This window comes from Stegostoma tigrinum, chromosome X (genome assembly GCF_030684315.1).
Source record: "Stegostoma tigrinum isolate sSteTig4 chromosome X, sSteTig4.hap1, whole genome shotgun sequence".
NCBI lineage: Eukaryota > Metazoa > Chordata > Chondrichthyes > Orectolobiformes > Stegostomatidae > Stegostoma > Stegostoma tigrinum.
The window spans coordinates 18,034,231-18,052,845 of NC_081404.1; the positions used below are offsets into that span (position 1 = coordinate 18,034,231).

General features: G+C 41.2%; 1 protein-coding gene and 1 long non-coding RNA gene across 2 annotated transcripts in view; one reads left to right on the forward strand and one right to left on the reverse strand.

Moving 5' to 3' along the window:
• The window catches only part of LOC125448272 (E3 ubiquitin-protein ligase MARCHF9-like), a 49,621-nt gene extending 36,082 nt beyond the window's left edge, over window positions 1-13,539 (forward strand). Inside the window, exons 3-4 of the mRNA XM_048523444.2 lie at window positions 6,281-6,473; window positions 11,495-13,539. Of these exons, the coding sequence (XP_048379401.1) occupies window positions 6,281-6,473; window positions 11,495-11,817 (516 nt within the window). The 3' untranslated portion in view covers window positions 11,818-13,539. The remainder of the gene's footprint in view (window positions 1-6,280; window positions 6,474-11,494) is intronic.
• Window positions 1-18,615, reverse strand: part of LOC125448276 (uncharacterized) — a 143,976-nt gene that overhangs the window by 19,494 nt on the left and 105,867 nt on the right. Inside the window, exons 11-12 of the long non-coding RNA XR_009443518.1 lie at window positions 15,449-15,601; window positions 8,994-9,139 (exon numbers count right to left, since the gene is read on the reverse strand). This is a non-coding gene — a long non-coding RNA (uncharacterized LOC125448276). The remainder of the gene's footprint in view (window positions 1-8,993; window positions 9,140-15,448; window positions 15,602-18,615) is intronic.

Genomic DNA, 18,615 nt, shown 5'->3' on the forward strand with positions numbered 1-18,615 from the left:
TGAAATTTGACTTCATTATAATGCAAAACTAGTCTCTGGAAGCAGCTCTCTTTGCAAGCAAGGAAGAAACTGAGCACTCCAAACCCCACACCCACACTCTGCCACCACCACCACCATTACCACCACCATGCTGCACCCTTCCCAGCATATTTTCCTGAGTTCAGTGCCCACTTTAAACATTGAACCATGTGGTTGTAATGAATGATAAATCTGATTTTGTGCACAGGGAAAGTTGAAATATGAACTAGATGTGGTGGCAGGGTGCTGGGGGAAGAGGAGGAACTGGTCTAAAAACTGTGTTGCCTCTGAGTTAATTAGTTTGGCTTGCTAGTGAAAGTGTTCCTTAATGTTCACACTCTTCCAGATGGCAGTCTTTAATTACAATGTACTGGCACATCAAGTGAATTGATGTACTCCCTGCAGCTAGTCTAAGCCAGCTACCAAGAACAAACCACCCAGAGTGTGTATATTTATCTCTCAGTCACCCCTCCTCTCCAGTGCAGTGTGTCACATATCCAGCTGTAGGACAGAGGATGAGTCAGAAGATGCACTGTCCTGCCACTGTGACTTGATAGGCCACTGATGAAAGACATGCAAATACCTTGAGGTGAGTTACTTGATGGTAATCTGATTCAGCGGATGAGAAGATGTAAAGCATACGAGTAGCTAATTAATGACAACAGCTCCGATCAGCACCTGTACTTCACTTTGAGATGCTGCAGTAGAAACATGGTGCATCTTTAAATTGGCCTCCCTTTAGCTTTTGATGTGAGCTGTTACTTTAAATATATGTCAGCTGTGGCTTGGGGGTAAGCCTCTTGCCGGAAGGTCAGGAGTTCAAGCCCCACTCTCGAGACTCAAGCACGTAATCCATGCTGATATTCCTGTTGCAATACTGATGGGGCCCTCAGAGGAGCTGTCCTTTCGGATGGAATGTTCAAAAAATCATGGCCATTTTTTGATGATGGATAGGAGAGACCTCCTTGGTGTCCTGGGTCCTATATTTATTCCTCAACCAACAGCTAAAACAGATGATCTGGCCATTTGTTACAGTGTTATTTCTGGGATCTTGATGTGTGCAAATTTTGCTGTGTTGTTTCCTTATAGTTTGAAAATACTTTAGTGATTGCTTTGGGATGTTCTACAGTTATGAAAAACACGATCTAAATGCAAGTCTTTTTTGTATCCAGGTTAAGCCTGGAAGTAATTTGAATTACAGCAAAGATCTCTGTGCTATTTGTGTGTTAGAGAGCAGGAAATCCAAGAAAGCCAATTATATGAAGGAGATCACAGCTGCATTATTGAGGACTTTCACTGCTGAAAGCAGGATAGAGCAATATAATTCTATTCAATTTCTGCAAGCATATAGGATCATTGCCTGTGCCCAGTTTGTCTCTCAGGTCCCAGTACAAAATTCTGAGCTCAAAACAAATTTGACCTTTGAATGCATAGGTGTTACACGGCCACTAATACTGAGGAATACCTCCTTCCTGTGTGCTGTTGATGATGTCTTGTTATGGCAGTCGCTGTTTAGGGGAAAGAATAGCCTGGGGGCAGTGATTCATGACCCTGTTTTGAGTGCAGGTACAATGAGGCTCATTCTATTTTCTAGAATAATTGCATGTCACAATGGTATGTTCCCAACTGGGGAGCATCTTCCTGTGAGGAGTTCATAAATTATTCCCATCTGCTGCATGTCCCGAAGATTCACCGGTGAAAAGCAGGATGGAGGAGTCAGGCTGGAGGAATTCATTGATGATCCAATAATTTACAAACTAAGGCAGTCTATCAGAACAAGGGCTGATTGAAGGTGGCTTCGGCTGGGAGCTGTTTCTTCCAGGTCTAACCTACATTCTCCAAATGAACTATTTTCCACTTGACCACTTCTGACAATTTCCTGGGCAGTTCCTCTAATCCTATCTTTTACTGCCTATTGTTTTTAATATTGATGCATGACTATTGTTTTGTGATGGTGGCTTAATAATGTGTGATACCGAACATCATCCAACCTACTGCTTTTCTGAAGGGATTCCTTTATGGAAGGAACAACTGTGCTGGTGGCTTGCTGGGATTCTACTGCCCTGTATCAGGTTGTGCCACACATGGCAACGTCCTTTAACTTGTGTTGGGCACACCTTCTGCTACAGCAGCAGCCTGCTTCTGCATCCTGGGTTCCTCCATTGTCATAAATGCAAGCATGCATAATGGTCCAGACGTGGGCCTTAAGAGGCACTTACAATGGGCATTCACTCAGACATGTTTCACAGCAGCACTCTGGATGGCAATGCTAATTCCTGCTTCAATCCATCTCCACCTGCTCTCCCAGCCTCCCAAAGCTGGCCATAAGGTAACATTTGTAAGTTTGGAGTAAGGACCTCTAGAGCTGCAGCGTGAGAATTTCTAAAGAAGTGTTTTTGATCTGCACTATCACAGGGCTCTGCAGAAGATTTCACGTTAGTTACTAAGTGTTTCAAGGTGGGCTGCCTGTCAGATACGTGTGCCAAGGTTGTGAATTTCTGGCTCATTTATGGTCATTCCCAGAACTTTGCACACAGGTGACTAACGTATATGATCATCCTCAGGCAGAAATCTTTGCTTGTTTGCAAACCCAGTGAGATTTGAATCCTGACATGTTGGAGCTAAGGCGGGAACTATTACAGAAATTTTGTCAATAGATGCATGGCCTTGAGCAGGCAAATATGATTTGCTCCAAGATTTATCCTTCATCCACCGCCACTGAAACAAATTAACTGGTCAGTATCAAATTGTTGTTTGTAGGAGCTTGCTGTGCTCAAACTGGCTGCTATTTATTTCTAAATGAACAACAGTTACTACATTTCAGAACATACTACATTGGCTGTAAAGCGCTTTGCAATATTCTGAGGTTGTGACAAATGCAAGCCCTTATTGCTTTTCTCCATGTGGCTGTGCTATAAAATGGCACTGATGGTCCTGTGAGGAGTTGACTTTCTCAGGATCACTGACTAGCTTGTCAGTAATTTCTACTATTCCTGAGAAGGCACCCTCAGTGGATCACATTCTTTGACGTAATCCCGTGTCACTCAGCAGATGATTGTGTGACTGATCATTACAATACCAACCAAAAGGTATGAGGACAGTGAACAGGAAACCTCTCCTAGTTTCCTTCATGCTCTCCCACTTATGAGGGTTTGCCTTTGGGGTCAAAGTCTTGAGTTCTTTGAATAGGCAGTGTCATGGTATCCTCCCACTGAATATATTGCTACCTTCTGTAGTGTTGAGATAATATGTTGATGGTGGTGTCTGCACAGTTTCAAAGATTGCTCGGAGGCAAGCATTTCCCTTCAAGAATTGTTGCTGTGCGCACAATGTAGGCATGTAGACTGAATCATCTTCTGCGTGGGAATGTTCATTCATTCAAAACCTCCATTGCCCTGGCCTACGTCTGTTAAATTGATTAACATCTGCTCGCTAAAATATGGCATTTTGTGTCTTTCTTTTGTGCCCAGTGGTACTTTTGACTTTGACTTTGCCTTCGTAGATTTCTTGAGGTCTGATAACTGCACTCTGTCAGGATGCTAAATGTCATGCTGTGCCTGGATTGTCTGCATCACATCGAAATCCTGTGATGGATTGGTCATTAGGCTCATGAATTGCTGATGGGACTATTAAATAAGCATTCTTGGGACCCAGATTGTGTGTGTGTGTGTGTGTGTGTGTGTGTATGTTGGCTGTAATACAGCAGGTAGCACTATAATCCAGGCTGACATTCCTAGTGCAGTACTGAGGTGGTGCTGCACTGCCAGAGACACTGCTTTTCAGATAAGGCATTAAACAAAGAACACTGTCTGCCCTCATGGGTGGTCAGAAAAGATCCTACTGCAATTACTTGAACAGCAGACATCGTTATCCTTCAGACAACATCAGAAGTATAGATTATTTTATCACCTTGCTTTTTCTGTGGATCTTACTGTGCATAAATTGACTGTCATGTTTCCTATCTTACGACAGTACTTTTTGGCTGTACTGTATAAATGCAAGTCTTCTTTCAAATAACCATAATCTATATACTTTTGACTTCCCAACTCCTCTGGATTTATCATTTCTCAGCTCCATCAAGGGCAAAGTACTGGCTGCTTCTGCTACTTGCTGTCTCTCCTGTATGAGAAGCGTCTGAGAAGAGCAATCCCACCAACAAGCTGCTTTTCTTTCCCTTCCCTCAATCCATGGAGAAATGCTTGCTTCGCCTGACCACCTGACTCACTGCTTCCATTGCCCAGTGAAATCGCAATGCAATAGCTGGCTTGCTCTCCCCTACACTGTTTTAGTGCATTAGCATTTTCAAAGGTGTTGGTTCTCCTTACTGAACTAGGTGCTTTATTGAAACCCTGCTGTGAAAATACAATAAGCATGGAAAATGTTGCTTGAGAAAATAAAACTCTGGGTCGCATATCATGCCTGTTGCTGCTGAATAAAGTGTAAGCAATGCGCATAATCCCTCAAATCTTGCTCAATTATTCACTTCAAGGCTATAAGCATGATAATATATTGTGCTGCTCCATGGCTCAGTTGGTTGACACTGCTTGATGTGTTACTGAGTCAATCTAAACCAGGCATGTCCCAAGATTAAAAATAATAGGAACTGCAGATGCTGATGAAGGGTCTAGGCCCGAAACTTCAGTCTTCCTATGATGCTGCTTGGCCTGCAATGTTCATCCAGCTCTATACCTTGTTATCTCGCCATCCCAAGATTAATTCCAGCTGCATTTTGAAATAGTTGACCCCAGCCATGTTGGACACCATAGACAAGATAGATGTGGTGAGTAGTAGTCTAGGTTCCTGCTCATTGGGGGGCGGTGTGTGTGTGTGTGTGTGTGTGTGTGTGTGTGTGTGTGTGTGTGTGTGTGTGTGTGTGTGTGTGTTTAAGAGCAGGATCAGACTTGGGTTATGATTTCCACCACCACTCCTTCCCATCAACACTGTGCAGACTCATGTGAGGAGTGGTACTTGAGTGAGATACCAGGAGTCTGCTGGCACCTTGACTCACCTCCTTGAGGATAAGGAATTACAATTATACCATCTGACATAGTTTCTGTAAAGTAGGATCAGACAAAACACATACCTTGCATGTTCTGTGTTACCCTGTTTTAGTGTTGTTTTTCAACACACAGTCTATATTTTGAATACATTTACATCTCTGACATTTGCTACTCATAACTGCCAGGCACTGAGTTTAACATTGGATCACACAAACTTATACAGCACTTTTTGATTTTCATAATTCAGTTGAGCTCTGAAAGTCCAGTCATACCAGGCAGAATTCTCCTGCACCTCCTAACAGCTGCCTCTAAATGCCTGTGGCTTAGGAACATGATATTGCACCAACCTTATAGATGAAAATGAGGCAGGGAGTGTCAAGAGAGAGGTGAGAAAAAAGCACAACAAAAAGACAACTAACAATGTCTAATAGTTTGAGGTTAATGGTGACCAGGGACTGAGTTGATGAAGTAGGACCTTTCAGCCAGGGTCAAATTCTGACCTAGAGTGCTGACGGGAATTCTGATGTCTGCTGGGTGAAAGGGCTCTATTGTCAAGTGAGTCAGGAAAATGACAATCCAATCACTAGTTCACAGCATATAACTGATAATCCAGCCCACTATAACCTGGAGGCAATAGGGATGGCTGGTATGTGAAATCAAAACGCTGCATTGCTTCCAAGCCCTGCCATACTGGAGCTCAAGTTAAGGCACCAAGGTTGGGACAGAGTACAGGGGGCTTTACTCTGTATCTAACCTGTGCTTTATCTGATCTGGAGCTGCTTTGTGCTGTCACAGCTAATCTTAATGCTACTTGATCTGTCATGACTGAGTGCCTTTGTTCTGATCAGTGCATGGGATGTAAATTAGATCAAAACAGGCCTAAACATCCCTAACCACCACGGCAACTTTAGCCAGCTGATGAGCCAGATCTTCAGGTGCTGTTCAGAGACCAATGCTATCATTATTTCATGCGCTATAGCAATCAAGTCATGTGATACTGGCATAAGGTGCTTGGCTTTAATGTTATTCTCTTTCCCTCTTATGTCTCCAACCCCGGTCCACTCATTCTCTTGTATCACAACCTTTCTCTTAACTTCTCTTTTTCCTCCTCTAATTATTTGTTCCCTGTTTTATTTCTGTCTCTCCTATTTCTTCATTTCTTTTCTTGTCTTCATTCTGTCATACTCTTGTCTTCTATATTCTTCTTCACCTTTCCATGCTTTTCTATTCCATATTCTGCGCCCTTCTCTGTTCCATTTCAGTGGCAGGCAATCTCCCTCACAGTGATTGAAAAGGTGCAGATAGCCGCCATCATCCTTGGCTCCCTCTTCCTAATTGCTAGCATCTCCTGGTTAATTTGGTCCTCCCTCAGTCCGTCGGCTAAGTGGCAGAGACAGGACCTGCTCTTCCAGATCTGTTACGGCATGTACGGCTTCATGGACATCGTCTGTATAGGTAAGCATCTCTGTGTCAAACATCAAACTGTACATCGTAATATGGTCAGTGTCCTCTGAACTTTCCTTTCTTGTGACTTCTAAAAGTTCAAGTATCCCAGATTGCACCTCTTCCTTCCATACTATGTTGAAATCAGCACCGTGGCCTCCTAGTTTAACCTTCCTAGGACCTTAAGGTAGAACATTTCTGCCTTCCTTCCTCTGATGATTTCCAAACTTTCAGGACAGAGGGTTGATATCACTCAATTTACCTTGGCTTCTTTAGTTGTCAGTTTGGCTTAGTGGGGAAAATGTTTGGCCTCTGAGTCAGAAGGTTGTGGGTTTAAGTCCCACTCTAGGACTTCAGCATGTTATCTATGACTATCTGTATCCAAGCTGAGGGAATGCTGCTCTGTTAGAAGCTCTGCCCTTTAGCTAAGATATTAAACTAGTGACCTGAGATATTAAACATCCAATAAGATACTTTTTGAAGAACAGCAGGCAATTTTTCTGCTGTCCTGACCAACATTTCTCTCTGAACTGATTCTGGCAAAACCAATTAGCTGGTCATTCATCATACTGCTATTAGTATTATCTTACTGTGCGCAAATTGCCTGCTGCATTTGGCTTTATAATATGACTCTACGTTCCAAGCAAATAATTCAGTGAAATGTTTCTGAGAGATACGATAAGGCGCTATAAAATTTGCAACTCTTCTGTTTCTCTTCTTCCTTTTTTCAGTCTTGGTATCTGGTAGTATTGGTTTTCACCTGAGCATTCTCCATTTTTAAAAAGTACAAATTACCTGTCAAAAAGTCATACTTTCCAATTTTTCCTGAGCATGTGCGGAAAGGACTCAAGGCATCATGGGAGTAGAACTTCCTTTCATAATTAATTATTGCCAAAGAGTGGGCCTAAGCTCCCATGTTGCACTTCACCATCTGAGCCAATTTTGTGGCCTAATTTTGTAATGCCATTCATAAATAATAAAACAGATTGCAGTTATTTGTTACCATCATTTGCAGTCAATCTGTCTGAAAACTGCACTGTCATTTTTATGTTCAATGTGATTTATATGCCAGTCTTTTACAAAAATAATGTTTACGAGCAGTACGATACAAACTGTCAACATCTCATAATGAAAGATATTAGTTGGGTTTTCAACCAGGAGATCGAGGTTCATCCCAAGCTTTTTCTCAGTTTGATTGTCTTAGCCTATGTTGGCTCACGAGAAAGGGGCAATGGTTATGGATAGTTTCCTTTCCTCCCCTACTACATCACTAGGTGTCAGTTGCTTAGTATTAAATGTCCATTAGGAAAAAGTAGTGATTCAGTTACAATGCTGTGCTGGCCGGCTGGCCATCCTGATGCCAACAGCAGTTCTGATCATGATTCTTTGCATGTATGACCAGAAGGCCCAGTAAATCAGTGATGCTGTGGAGTGACATTGTCACTAAATAAACAGATCACTTGTGGTATTGCTCATAGTAAATCTGAGAAGACATTGTGTCATAATGACAGGTGCATGATACTGTAAAATGTATCATAGTAACACAGACAGTGTCACATTGTGCTCGATGTTTCTGCACAGGGATAAAGGGACTGTCTCAATAGCTTTTCTGTTAGTTTGGTGTTGCACTTTTATAAGACTGCAAAGTATATTCAAATCCAGCAATGGAATATTGTAGCTCTGCTTAACAGAATCAATGCAGTCAAAGCCAGGCAGATCAATAGACTGGATGATATTGGCCCATCCTCTGCAAAGCTGTCAGTTTTCTGAGATTCTGCACAAAGCAGAGTAAGAACTGCTGAGCTCCATGGGGATATAAGAGACAGGTCTTGAGGTTTTGTTTCAGCCTACACATAACAGCAGCAACAACCTGCATTCATGTAGCACCTTTTAATATAGTGAGACTTCCCAAGGTGCTTCACAGTTGTGTGTTATTAGACAATAAAATGACACCAAGTCCACATGAAGTGATTTTAGGACAGGTAACTAAATGTTTGACAAATGAGGTAGGTTTTAAGAAGTGTCTTAAGGGGAGAGGGCAGCAGAGAGATTTTAGGAAGGGAATTCCAGATCAATGAGTAATTCCTCACCATTCTTCATGCCTGTGAAAGACTCTTTTGGATGGTGACAATATCTGGAACTCTGCATCCCACTTTGTCTCGGGCCAAGGTCAATAATTACCTGTTGCAAAGTTGCCAAGTGGCTGCAAATGGTGCACAGTCTAATCTCTTCAAGAATTCCCTTGTTCTCAACAGTGTTGAACCTGTCTTATTAGGGTTTGTTTCTGACCATAGCCTTTCATCCAAAACAATATAGGCAAGACTTCTTTGAAAATAAGCAGGAAGTAGGAGATTTTGGATAATCTGGTGACTGGTAAATGGAGCACTGGGAGCGTGTGCACAAATCAATTATGTGGAATTGTCTGCAAAATTCTCCCAGTGGGATCCATTTTAATGCTTTTAAATTTTCAACAACTCTTGTGTCTAATCGTGAAAGATGACCTTTAGTTTAAATAGTCTGAAGTTAATGTACCGTATCAGCCTGACCTTCTCCATGCAATGTCCATTGGGATTTGTTGTCTTGTACACAGTACTTTAGTTCTGCCTCGAGGCTAATCGGGATATTCTCTATGGAGAAGCAGGTGACTTTTCAGATACTAGTAGAGCAACAAAGAACATCTGAAAAAAAAGAGATAATCAAGGACATGAAAAGGCCATTCAGCCTATTGAAACTCATCCCTTTAGTACCCAAACTCCCCAGCCTAGTATTGAGTTGCATTTTAATGCTCTCTAATGTTTCAGCCTCTGTGCTTATTAAAAGGACAAATCCCCACATTTCAATAGGTTTTTATTTGTAAATACCTCTAAAACATTCACCGTAGTATCTGTTTTGAAATTAATTCTTGAAGTTAAATTTGAATGGAAGGTTTTTTTAAATCTCACACTTGCAGTGATTTTGAATATCTTGAACACCCTTGGGGTTTGCCTGCTTTATTGTTTTAAATCACCATCCTAAATACAGGTTAGAGACAGCGAGAATTGAAGATGCTGGAGTCAGAGATAACACATTATGGAGCTGGAGGACACAGCCCCAACCTGAAACGTCTCCCTTCCCCCTCCCCATTTCTGAAGAAGGATCCCAGCCCGAAACATCAACTTTCTTGCTCCTCTGATGCTGCCTGGCCTGCTGTGTTCCTCTAACTATAAGTTAACCCTCACAAGCATCCTGTTTTGAAGCTTATTGACATAATGAAGCAAATTCAACACTAAATGCTCATCTAATCATATAGGCTTTCAATACACCGCCCGCAAATAATTCCATTGGCATTCAAAACACAGGATGTTATTAATCCTCCCTGCCTTTACTCCCATTGTTCCAGGCTGCCAATCCTAGGCAAGGATAATAATGGAGAGAAGAGAGGAAAAACTGAGTAAAAGGACAGCTATTAAAAGTTGCTGAGTGGAAATAGGGACTAAAGGATACAGTGGGTTGGGTCAACAGACAGCTACATCTTGTGAAGTACTATATGGGATTTATCGTATTCCACTGAAGCAAGAGGAGACTGAACATTTTATGAGCATCTTATTAACAGCACTAGTGGATGTCACAATTGCATTTTCCATACATCTTTACATACAAAATGAAATTGTTTTCTCCAGGGAATTAAGGCCACAAATTTTACTAACTGTTCAATTTACAGGATGGGGCAAAAATTCAAAAGAACTATCGTTGCCAACTCTGGCTGGATATATTCACATTCTGCCACACTCCCACAACTAGTAAATTCTCCAAATGGCTCTCCACCGCCAATTGGAAAGTGTTAACCAATTGGATTTAACTTGACTTTTGATGAGACAAGCCATTCTTTCCCCACCTTCAACATTTTGACAGCTAATAATTGAAAAATAACGTTTTTGAGAAGATTTGTGAATGAGGTTGTAGACTTGCAACCGAGCCTGTGTATTTGATTGCAGACGTTTCGTCACCCTGCTCGGTAACATCATCAATGCACCTCTGTTGAAACTTTGGTGTTCTGTCCGGCTTGTTATTTATATGCCGTGGTTTGCTGGGGTGGTTGGTATCTGAGAAACAGAACCAGAAGTAATGCCAACCACCCCAGCAAACTAAGGCATATAAATAACAAGACAGAACACAGACGCTTCACTGGAGGTGCACTGATGGTGTTACCAAGCAGGGTGACGAGATGTCTGCAATCAAACACTGTGGCTCGGTGAGCAAGTCTGCAACCTCAATAATTGAAAACGTTCAAAAATTAATATCGACCCTGAGATTTTATTTTGCCTGGATTTAACTTGTAGCAGTGTCCCGTTGATTTAATCTTTAATTCGTGGAGACTTTAGGGCAATCCTGGAGGATGGGAAACCCATTACAGAACACTAGATTCCAAACTGTATCTTTTTTAGAGAAGATTTATTGAGTAATGGTGCTTTGTTTTTTGTTCTAATCTGGCAGAGTAATTTTCAAAGTGCCCCCTCCTCAACTTACCTTGTTTGTAGGGTTGATTCTGCCTTTTCTGAATGCTTGCTGTGTGAAACAGACACTCAATTTATAGTCACCTTGACATAGGCTCGCCCTCATTTTACCAAGAGTCTGCAAAACTTTCAAATCCATGCAAATCTTTCTGTCCTAAGTGTAGCCAAGAGAGGAAGGGCTATCTGAGTTGTCACCTGCACTCCCATAAAAGGCAATATTGCCTCATGGATAAATCATTATCTTATATTAAGCTTATGCTTTGTTTCCTCGATTTTATTAACCTTAGTAAATCAGTAAAGGAAAGAATCTGATGATACAACCAAATGGAATTCCAAATGATTGTGCAGGTCAAGTGCAGCCAGCTGAATGGGAGGTGAACCACACTGTTGACTTAGGATGCGTTGGCTGAAGAATGATTTCAAAATGTTTGTGCCTTGTCAAGAGTCTTGGCAGCTATGAAATATTAATTACTGCTAAATGATGATAACATAATGAATGACATTGTTTTTGCGTTTAAAAATTTGAATACTCTTTTTCAGGCCTCATCATTCATGAGGGATCGTCTGTGTACCGAATCTTTAAGCGCTGGCAAGCTGTTAATCAGCAATGGAAGGTACTGAACTATGAAAAATCCAAGGACCTAGGGGAAGCCATTAGTGGGACAAGCAAGACAGGGGGAAGAAATTCACGGACGAACCATTCATCAAACAATGACAGGAGTTCCACTCAGCGCACTGGAACCATTTTGAATCATCACTGTGGATATACCATCCTGCACATTCTCAGCTATCTGAGGCCTAACAACACTCAGAATGGTAACAGCTCAAATAGAGAGCTGGTCATGCGAGTTACAACAGTCTGAAATGAAATAAAAAGGACAACTTACTGTTCACAAACTTTACAGACTCGCCACAAAAAAAACAAGTACCACCACCAGGGTTGTAAAAGGATGTTAACTGAAGTGTCAGAATGAGATCAGTAAGCTTGGTGTGACGGAACGAAAAATAGGCCTGGACACAGGCCCCAACTTCTATGTCTGAAATTTGCCATCTTTGTTTTCTAAACATTTTTTTAAAAAAATCTCACTTGAAAGCTTGGAAACCCCAGAACCAGTATTTTATAAAGAGAGAAAAAAGAAACAAACTGAATCAATGAATAATGGAACGCAAAAGAGTTTGTTTAAAAACTGCCCCGCCAAAAACGTGCAATAACGAACATCAGTTCCAATATGCTGTGGGATCTCGGCAATAAGTTATCTATGTATTTCACCTTTTAATTTAACGCATGTCACTGTTTTCTTCTCCTCCCACCTCGAGTTGGGAGAAAAATAATTTATATGCAAATGGTGGTCTGCAAATAAATTTGGTTTTTCAGGTGGGCGTCCTTAAGAGTATTCAGCAAATTTTAAATATAGGTTTGTGAGGAATTTCGAGATATAATTTACGTACATTATCCAAATGTGCCACTGCAGAAATGTATAAATGATCAATTTAGTATAACCTATCTTGGTTCCACAAAGCGTACATGTCACATTCAAGAATGGCTTCTCTTGATAAGAGTGCATTCTAATATATACAGGGCACGTTTTTAAATATACTTGAATACAATCCAGGATGAAATTCCTATATATATTTGAACAAACAATCTAATTAGCAAACACTGGAGACCTGTTAAAATGTGCTATGTATTAATATCATACAAGCATAATTCAAGCCCTCCAGCTAATTTAGGTGAATCCTCTTTTCAGGTTCATTTTATCTGTTTAGATAGACTAAAGTTTTCCCTGTTGATTGTGTTGGACAGAGGAGTTGAAAGTGTAACATAGTAAGAGCCCAATCTGACTTGCAGAATGTGATATTATGAGAGTCAGTAAATATTGATGGGCAACTGGGTTTGATTTCATGACTTCTCAATTACCAACAACAACCTCTCATTCTGCATCTATACTGTGTGGAGCTGGTGGTTGAAGTTTCATGCAGTTGATATCTTGAAACTCTCCAGCAGGTTGGAGATCTGTACAGCTGGAGAAGTGAGAACTTTGGCCTTTTATTGCCCACAATTTGTCCATTAAGTTGGCAGTGGAGGTTCCCAGTGAGCAGTCTGCAATGACTGACCCTTTACCTTAGCTGTACGAAGTTTAAAACATGGGTATGGTACAGGGTGACATGGTGTCCAAGCTGTGTGGAAAATATAGTTGAAGGTCAGAAGTGAAAACACAGTGCAAAGCTACAGAAGCTGGAAAGGTTTGGCCTTCAAACTAAAAATATGCCGGTCCTTACTGGAAATTGTGATGCTAGTCGCATTGATTTGAGAAGCCAATCAAGTGAAAATGTATTACAATGAATTTTCCAAAAAATGGAATAAAATATGTTAAAAACTGATCAGTCCAGCTGCAAACTGATGCACCTCCAAATACAGCAAAACCTACGCTGTTTGGGCTGATAAGTGGCAGATAACATACATGCCACATAGGTGGCATGCAATAACTATGTCAAACGAAGGAAGTCCTAAACATCAATTAACATTCAATGGCATTACCATCACTGAATTTTACCCCCACTATTAACGTCCAGAAGACTACCATTGACTAGAAACTGAACTGGACTAACTATATAAATACTGTGGCTACAAGAGCAGGTCAGAGGCTAGGAATCCTGCAGCAAATAACTCGCCTCCTGACTCCTCCAAGTCTGTTCTCCATCTACAAGGTACAGGTCAGGAATGTGATGAAATACGCTTGCCTGGATGAGTGCAGCTTCAACAATACTCAAGAAGCTTGACGCTGTCCAAGACAAAGCAGCACATTTAATTGGCAGAAACATTCATTCCCTTCAGCATGGTTGTACAGTGGCACCAGTATATACCATCTACAAGATGCACTGTAGAAATTCACTAAGGCTTCCTAGACAGCACCTTCTCAGTCCGTGACCACTACCATCTAATAGCAAGGGTGAGATGGTTCTAAATTAGGATGGTGTGCAATTTAGATGCACCTTGTGGGTGGTGGTGTTACCATGTATCTGCTACCTTTCTCCTTTTAAATGGTGGAATTTGTGGGTTAGGAAGATGCTGTTGCAGGAGATTTTGAGAGTTAAGGTAGTGCATCTTGCAGATGATACACACCACTGCCACTGTGTGTCCACAGTGAAATGAGTAAATGTTGAAGCTGGTGGATGGGATGCCAACCAAGATGGCCGCTTTATCCTGGATTGTGGACAGGATTTGGAAAGGCAATAGGTGAGTTATCTGCTTTGGATTCCTAGCTTCTGATATCCTTGCTTCTGACCTGCTCTCGTACCCCAGTATTTATATGGTTAATCCAGTTCAGTTTCCAGTCAATGGTAATCTATTTATGGGCCTAAGATGTTGATAGTAGGGGATTTAGCAATGGTAAATGCCATTAAATGCCAAGGGGTGATGGTTAGATTCTCTCTTTTTAAGAGTTGGTCATTGACCTGGCACTTGTGTTGGGCAAATATGACTCATATCAATACATCCCCACATATTTGGGAGGAGATGGCCTAGTGGTATTATCGTGAGACTAGTAATCCAGTGACACAGGTAAGATTTTGAAGACCCTAGTTTGAATGCCACCATGGCAGATGGTAAATTTGAATTCAATAAAAATTAAAAATTAAGGGTCTAATATTGACCATGAAACTATTTTGGTTGTTAGAAAAATCCATCTGGTTCACTGATGCCCGTTAGGGAAGTAAATTGCCTTTTTTATCTGTCTAGCCTACATGTCTCTCCAGACTCTCAGCAATGTGGTTGATTCTTAACTGCTTTCTGGCCAGCGATGCCCATATCTTGTGAACGAAGGAAAAAACGCCCAAACCCGGATATTGTCCTGGTGTTGCTTCATTTGAACCTGGACTGCTTCAGTGTTAGAGGAGTCACAAATGATGCTGAACATCATCAGTAAATATCCACAATTCTGATCTTATGTTGGAAGGAAGATCTGACACTCTGTCAGTGCTCTCTGAATCAAATCCCAGAGATTTAAACACATTATCCAGTCTGACACTCCAGTGCAGTACTGATGGTGTGTTGAACTGCGAGAGGTGCCATTTTTGCATGAAACATTAATCTGAGGCACTGTCAAGAGCAAGTAGAAGATCTCATGGTACTGTTTCAAAGAACAGCAGGGGAGTTCTCTCAGTGTCCTGCCAATATTTATTCCTCATTCAACATCTAATTCATATCAGAATCACCTTACAGTTTGTGAGGATTTGCTATGTGCAAATTGGATGCTATGTTTCCGACATTAAAACAGTGATTACACTTCAAAAAGTGCTACTTTGCACTTTGGGACTTCCTGGGCTTATGCAAGTTCTCTTTTTCCTTTACTTTGAAAGGTGTCCACCTGTATTTCACTCAACATCTCCAACAATTCATAATCCAGGTGAGAAAGTTCCAATCTATTAAAATGCTCTTCCATATATGCAGGACATTTCTTTGTAGTTTCTACAGTTGCTGTGTGCAATGCCCACCTGAGTTGTACAAGCTAATGAGATTCCAGGTTTCATTTCCAGTCTGTAGCATTCGCTGATCTTAACTTTGAAGTGTACCAGAGGCTCTATAGTTGAAGTCCCTTGGGTGAGGGAGGAGTGTGGAGTCAGCCAGGGTTCCCATTGTCCTGATCTCTATTTAGTAAACAAGCAGACAGACAGACATGGATCAAGTCTTTGGAACAGGAACCTTTTATTGAATTATGTATAATATATACAGAACAGGGAGAGTTCCCTGCATGACCATCTTTCAGTAAATCTTCTAGGCATCATGTAACCTGACATGGTTGCTGGTGATGCCATCAGCTATCCTAGTGTTCTTGTAGTGCAGTGGTAGTGTCCCTACCTCTGAACCAGGAGACCCAGGTTGATGCCTGCCTTCTCCAGTGGTGTGTAATAACATTTCTGAACAGGTTGATTCAAAAATATCTGCCATCAGCTATTCTATTGCTGGTGCTTTCTGTAGTACAAGGGAAGCAGCTAACATGCAGACATTGGGTTAGACCGCACTTGGAATACTGCGTCCAGTTCTGGGCGCCCTATTATAGGAAAGATGTGGATGCTTTGGAGAGGGTTCAGAGGAGGTTTACCAGGATGCTGCCTGGACTGGAGGGCTTGTCTTATGAAGAGCGGTTGACTGAGCTCGGTCTCTTTTCATTGGAGAAAAGGAGGAGGAGAGGGGACCTAATTGAGGTATACAAGATAATGAGAGGCATAGATAGAGTTGATAGCCAGAGACTATTTCCCAGGGCAGAAATGGCTAGCACGAGGGGTCATAGTTTTAAGCTGGTTGGAGGAAAGTATAGAGGGGATGTCAGAGGCGGGTTCTTTATACAGAGAGTTGTGAGAGCATGGAATGCATTGCCAGCAGCAGTTGTGGAAGCAAGGTCAGTGGGGACATTTAAGAGACTGCTGGACATGCATACGGTCACAGAAATTTGAGGGTGCATACATGAGGATCAATGGTCGGCACAACATTGTGGGCTGAAGGGCCTGTTCTGTGCTGTACTGTTCTATGTTCTATTGGGTTGATGACATGAGGTTTGGGTGTGCTTTCTTCTCCCTACACAGTCAGAAAGCTGTCAACTTGCATATAAAGAATGGAAATTTTGAATGGTGCAGTAGGCCTGAACCTGGGTAATAATGCCCTTGGCATAGGATTAACTCTTCAGAAAAATCAGGAGAGATGGAACAGACAAGTATTATAAAAGGTGGTCAGATATTGGCATTGTCCTGACTCTGCAGAATGTGTCCTTGACACCAACTCCCCCCAAAATATTATCACCACCTTGTAAAACAGCAGATCACCTCAGTTGTAACAGCATTAATTTAGATTCAGTTGCCCATCAGCGACTAATTAAATCTAAGATGAGATGATAGTTTCTTTTCAATCAGCGGTTTACAGAAATCCAGACACAAGCAAAATGCCTTGAAAAGCCAGCTCAGTCAGGCCATTTTATAATAAGCTGAAATTCCAAAACTATATACTAACGACAACTGGTTTCCTTTTCTTTGAGTAATAAATCTCACTGTCTGATTTTTGGGATGATTTTCTGTTTTTCTTCTACCCTGCACACTCCAGCCTCTCCTGAAAAGCACAGATTTCTGGTTTGATTTCACAGTCACTGACAGTTCTCTGGTACTTTGACCAAGTAATCTTTCTTTATGTGAGAATTTGAACAGCAAGTTCTGGCAGAATGATTCACCAAAGGTTTGGGGGTTAGGGAGCATAAGAAAGAAGCCCTGACCAGGTCTGGCTCAGAATGCCCTATAAACACATCAATTCATCAGGCAGCTCATGTTGTGGGTTTATCTGATACTTGTGTGCCAATAGATGGCAAATATGTCTTCTCTTCAATTTGGGGAAGCAGAAGTGATGTAGGGAAAGCAGTTAGCAGCTCACTCCAAAATTTTGACTGTTCTCAAAGCTGTTCTTTCATGTGGCTGCAGTTAATCAGTACACCAGTCACAAGGCCTCAATGGAAGAAATAACTAACCCAATATTCAAGTCAAGTTCTGGATCCTTTTAGAATCTCTGGTGCTGAAAGTCAAAATTTATATGGGAAGTGGAGCCAGAATGCAGCAGAGAAATCTGCCCCTGTTTCTATTCATTGTCATTCCAAAATCTATAAACCCAGGACCTATGCCTCAGCTATGTAACATTGTCTAGTGTCACTACTTGTGCTGTACCCTGTTTGCTAATAAATTTAGCATGTGTGCCCAACTCATTTAATAATCATTTTACATCATGAGCAAGGAGCAGCTTTTCTGTGCAGTAAATGTTTGACTCTCCTGTGTCCAATTATGAATGTACTTGAATCAAAGCTGGATGATGCAGAATGTCAGGCACTGCCCTTCCATTTAGGCCACTAGATGGGACAGAATTCTCTTTTCAAGTCATTCGAGACATAAAACACAGGTAAGAGTGGCTTTTATCGGTTGTAATGTCATGTTAAATGCAAACAAATCAATTCACTTCAGCACATTAATTCTCCAGGGTTATTTAGAGACCCAATAAGGATGGTTCATGAGAATAAAAACAATATTAGGTGCATCCTGGGTTCTACTTCATGTTTGGAAATGAACCAAAAAGACTTGCATTCATACAATTCCTTTCAAGATTCCAGGACGTCAAAAAACTTTACAGCCAATGAAGTAATTTTCAATTGTCACACTGTTGGAGTCAAGTGTTGTTGAATTAGTGAAGGGGGATGCAACTTCATTCAAATCTATTACAAGTTAATTCGTGGATTAAGTGAAGTTACAGATTGTCGTGTGTTTGAAAATTTCTGGATATAGATCACTGCTAACTTATTTCACCTAAATCGATTGAACAAGCTGGCAGGTGTTACCTTTTTCATTTGGATTAGTTTGTATTCGTAACAAATTATGGCATCTGGTATATGATTTTAAAAAATACAGTGGATTCTTTTAGTATTGTACAGTGGTAGTTTGAGGACTGGAGCATATGTTTGCTGCTAGCCTTTTAACACCACAGGTCTGAGTAGAAAATCCTGATAGTTGCTACTGCTGAATTCAATCAGAGCACTGTTTTAAACTTGAGGCTTCAGTTCCTTTTTCGATTTAAAAAAAAATTGCACCTGCAAAAAAATTAATATCTAGAACACGACACTTGTATAGACACACAC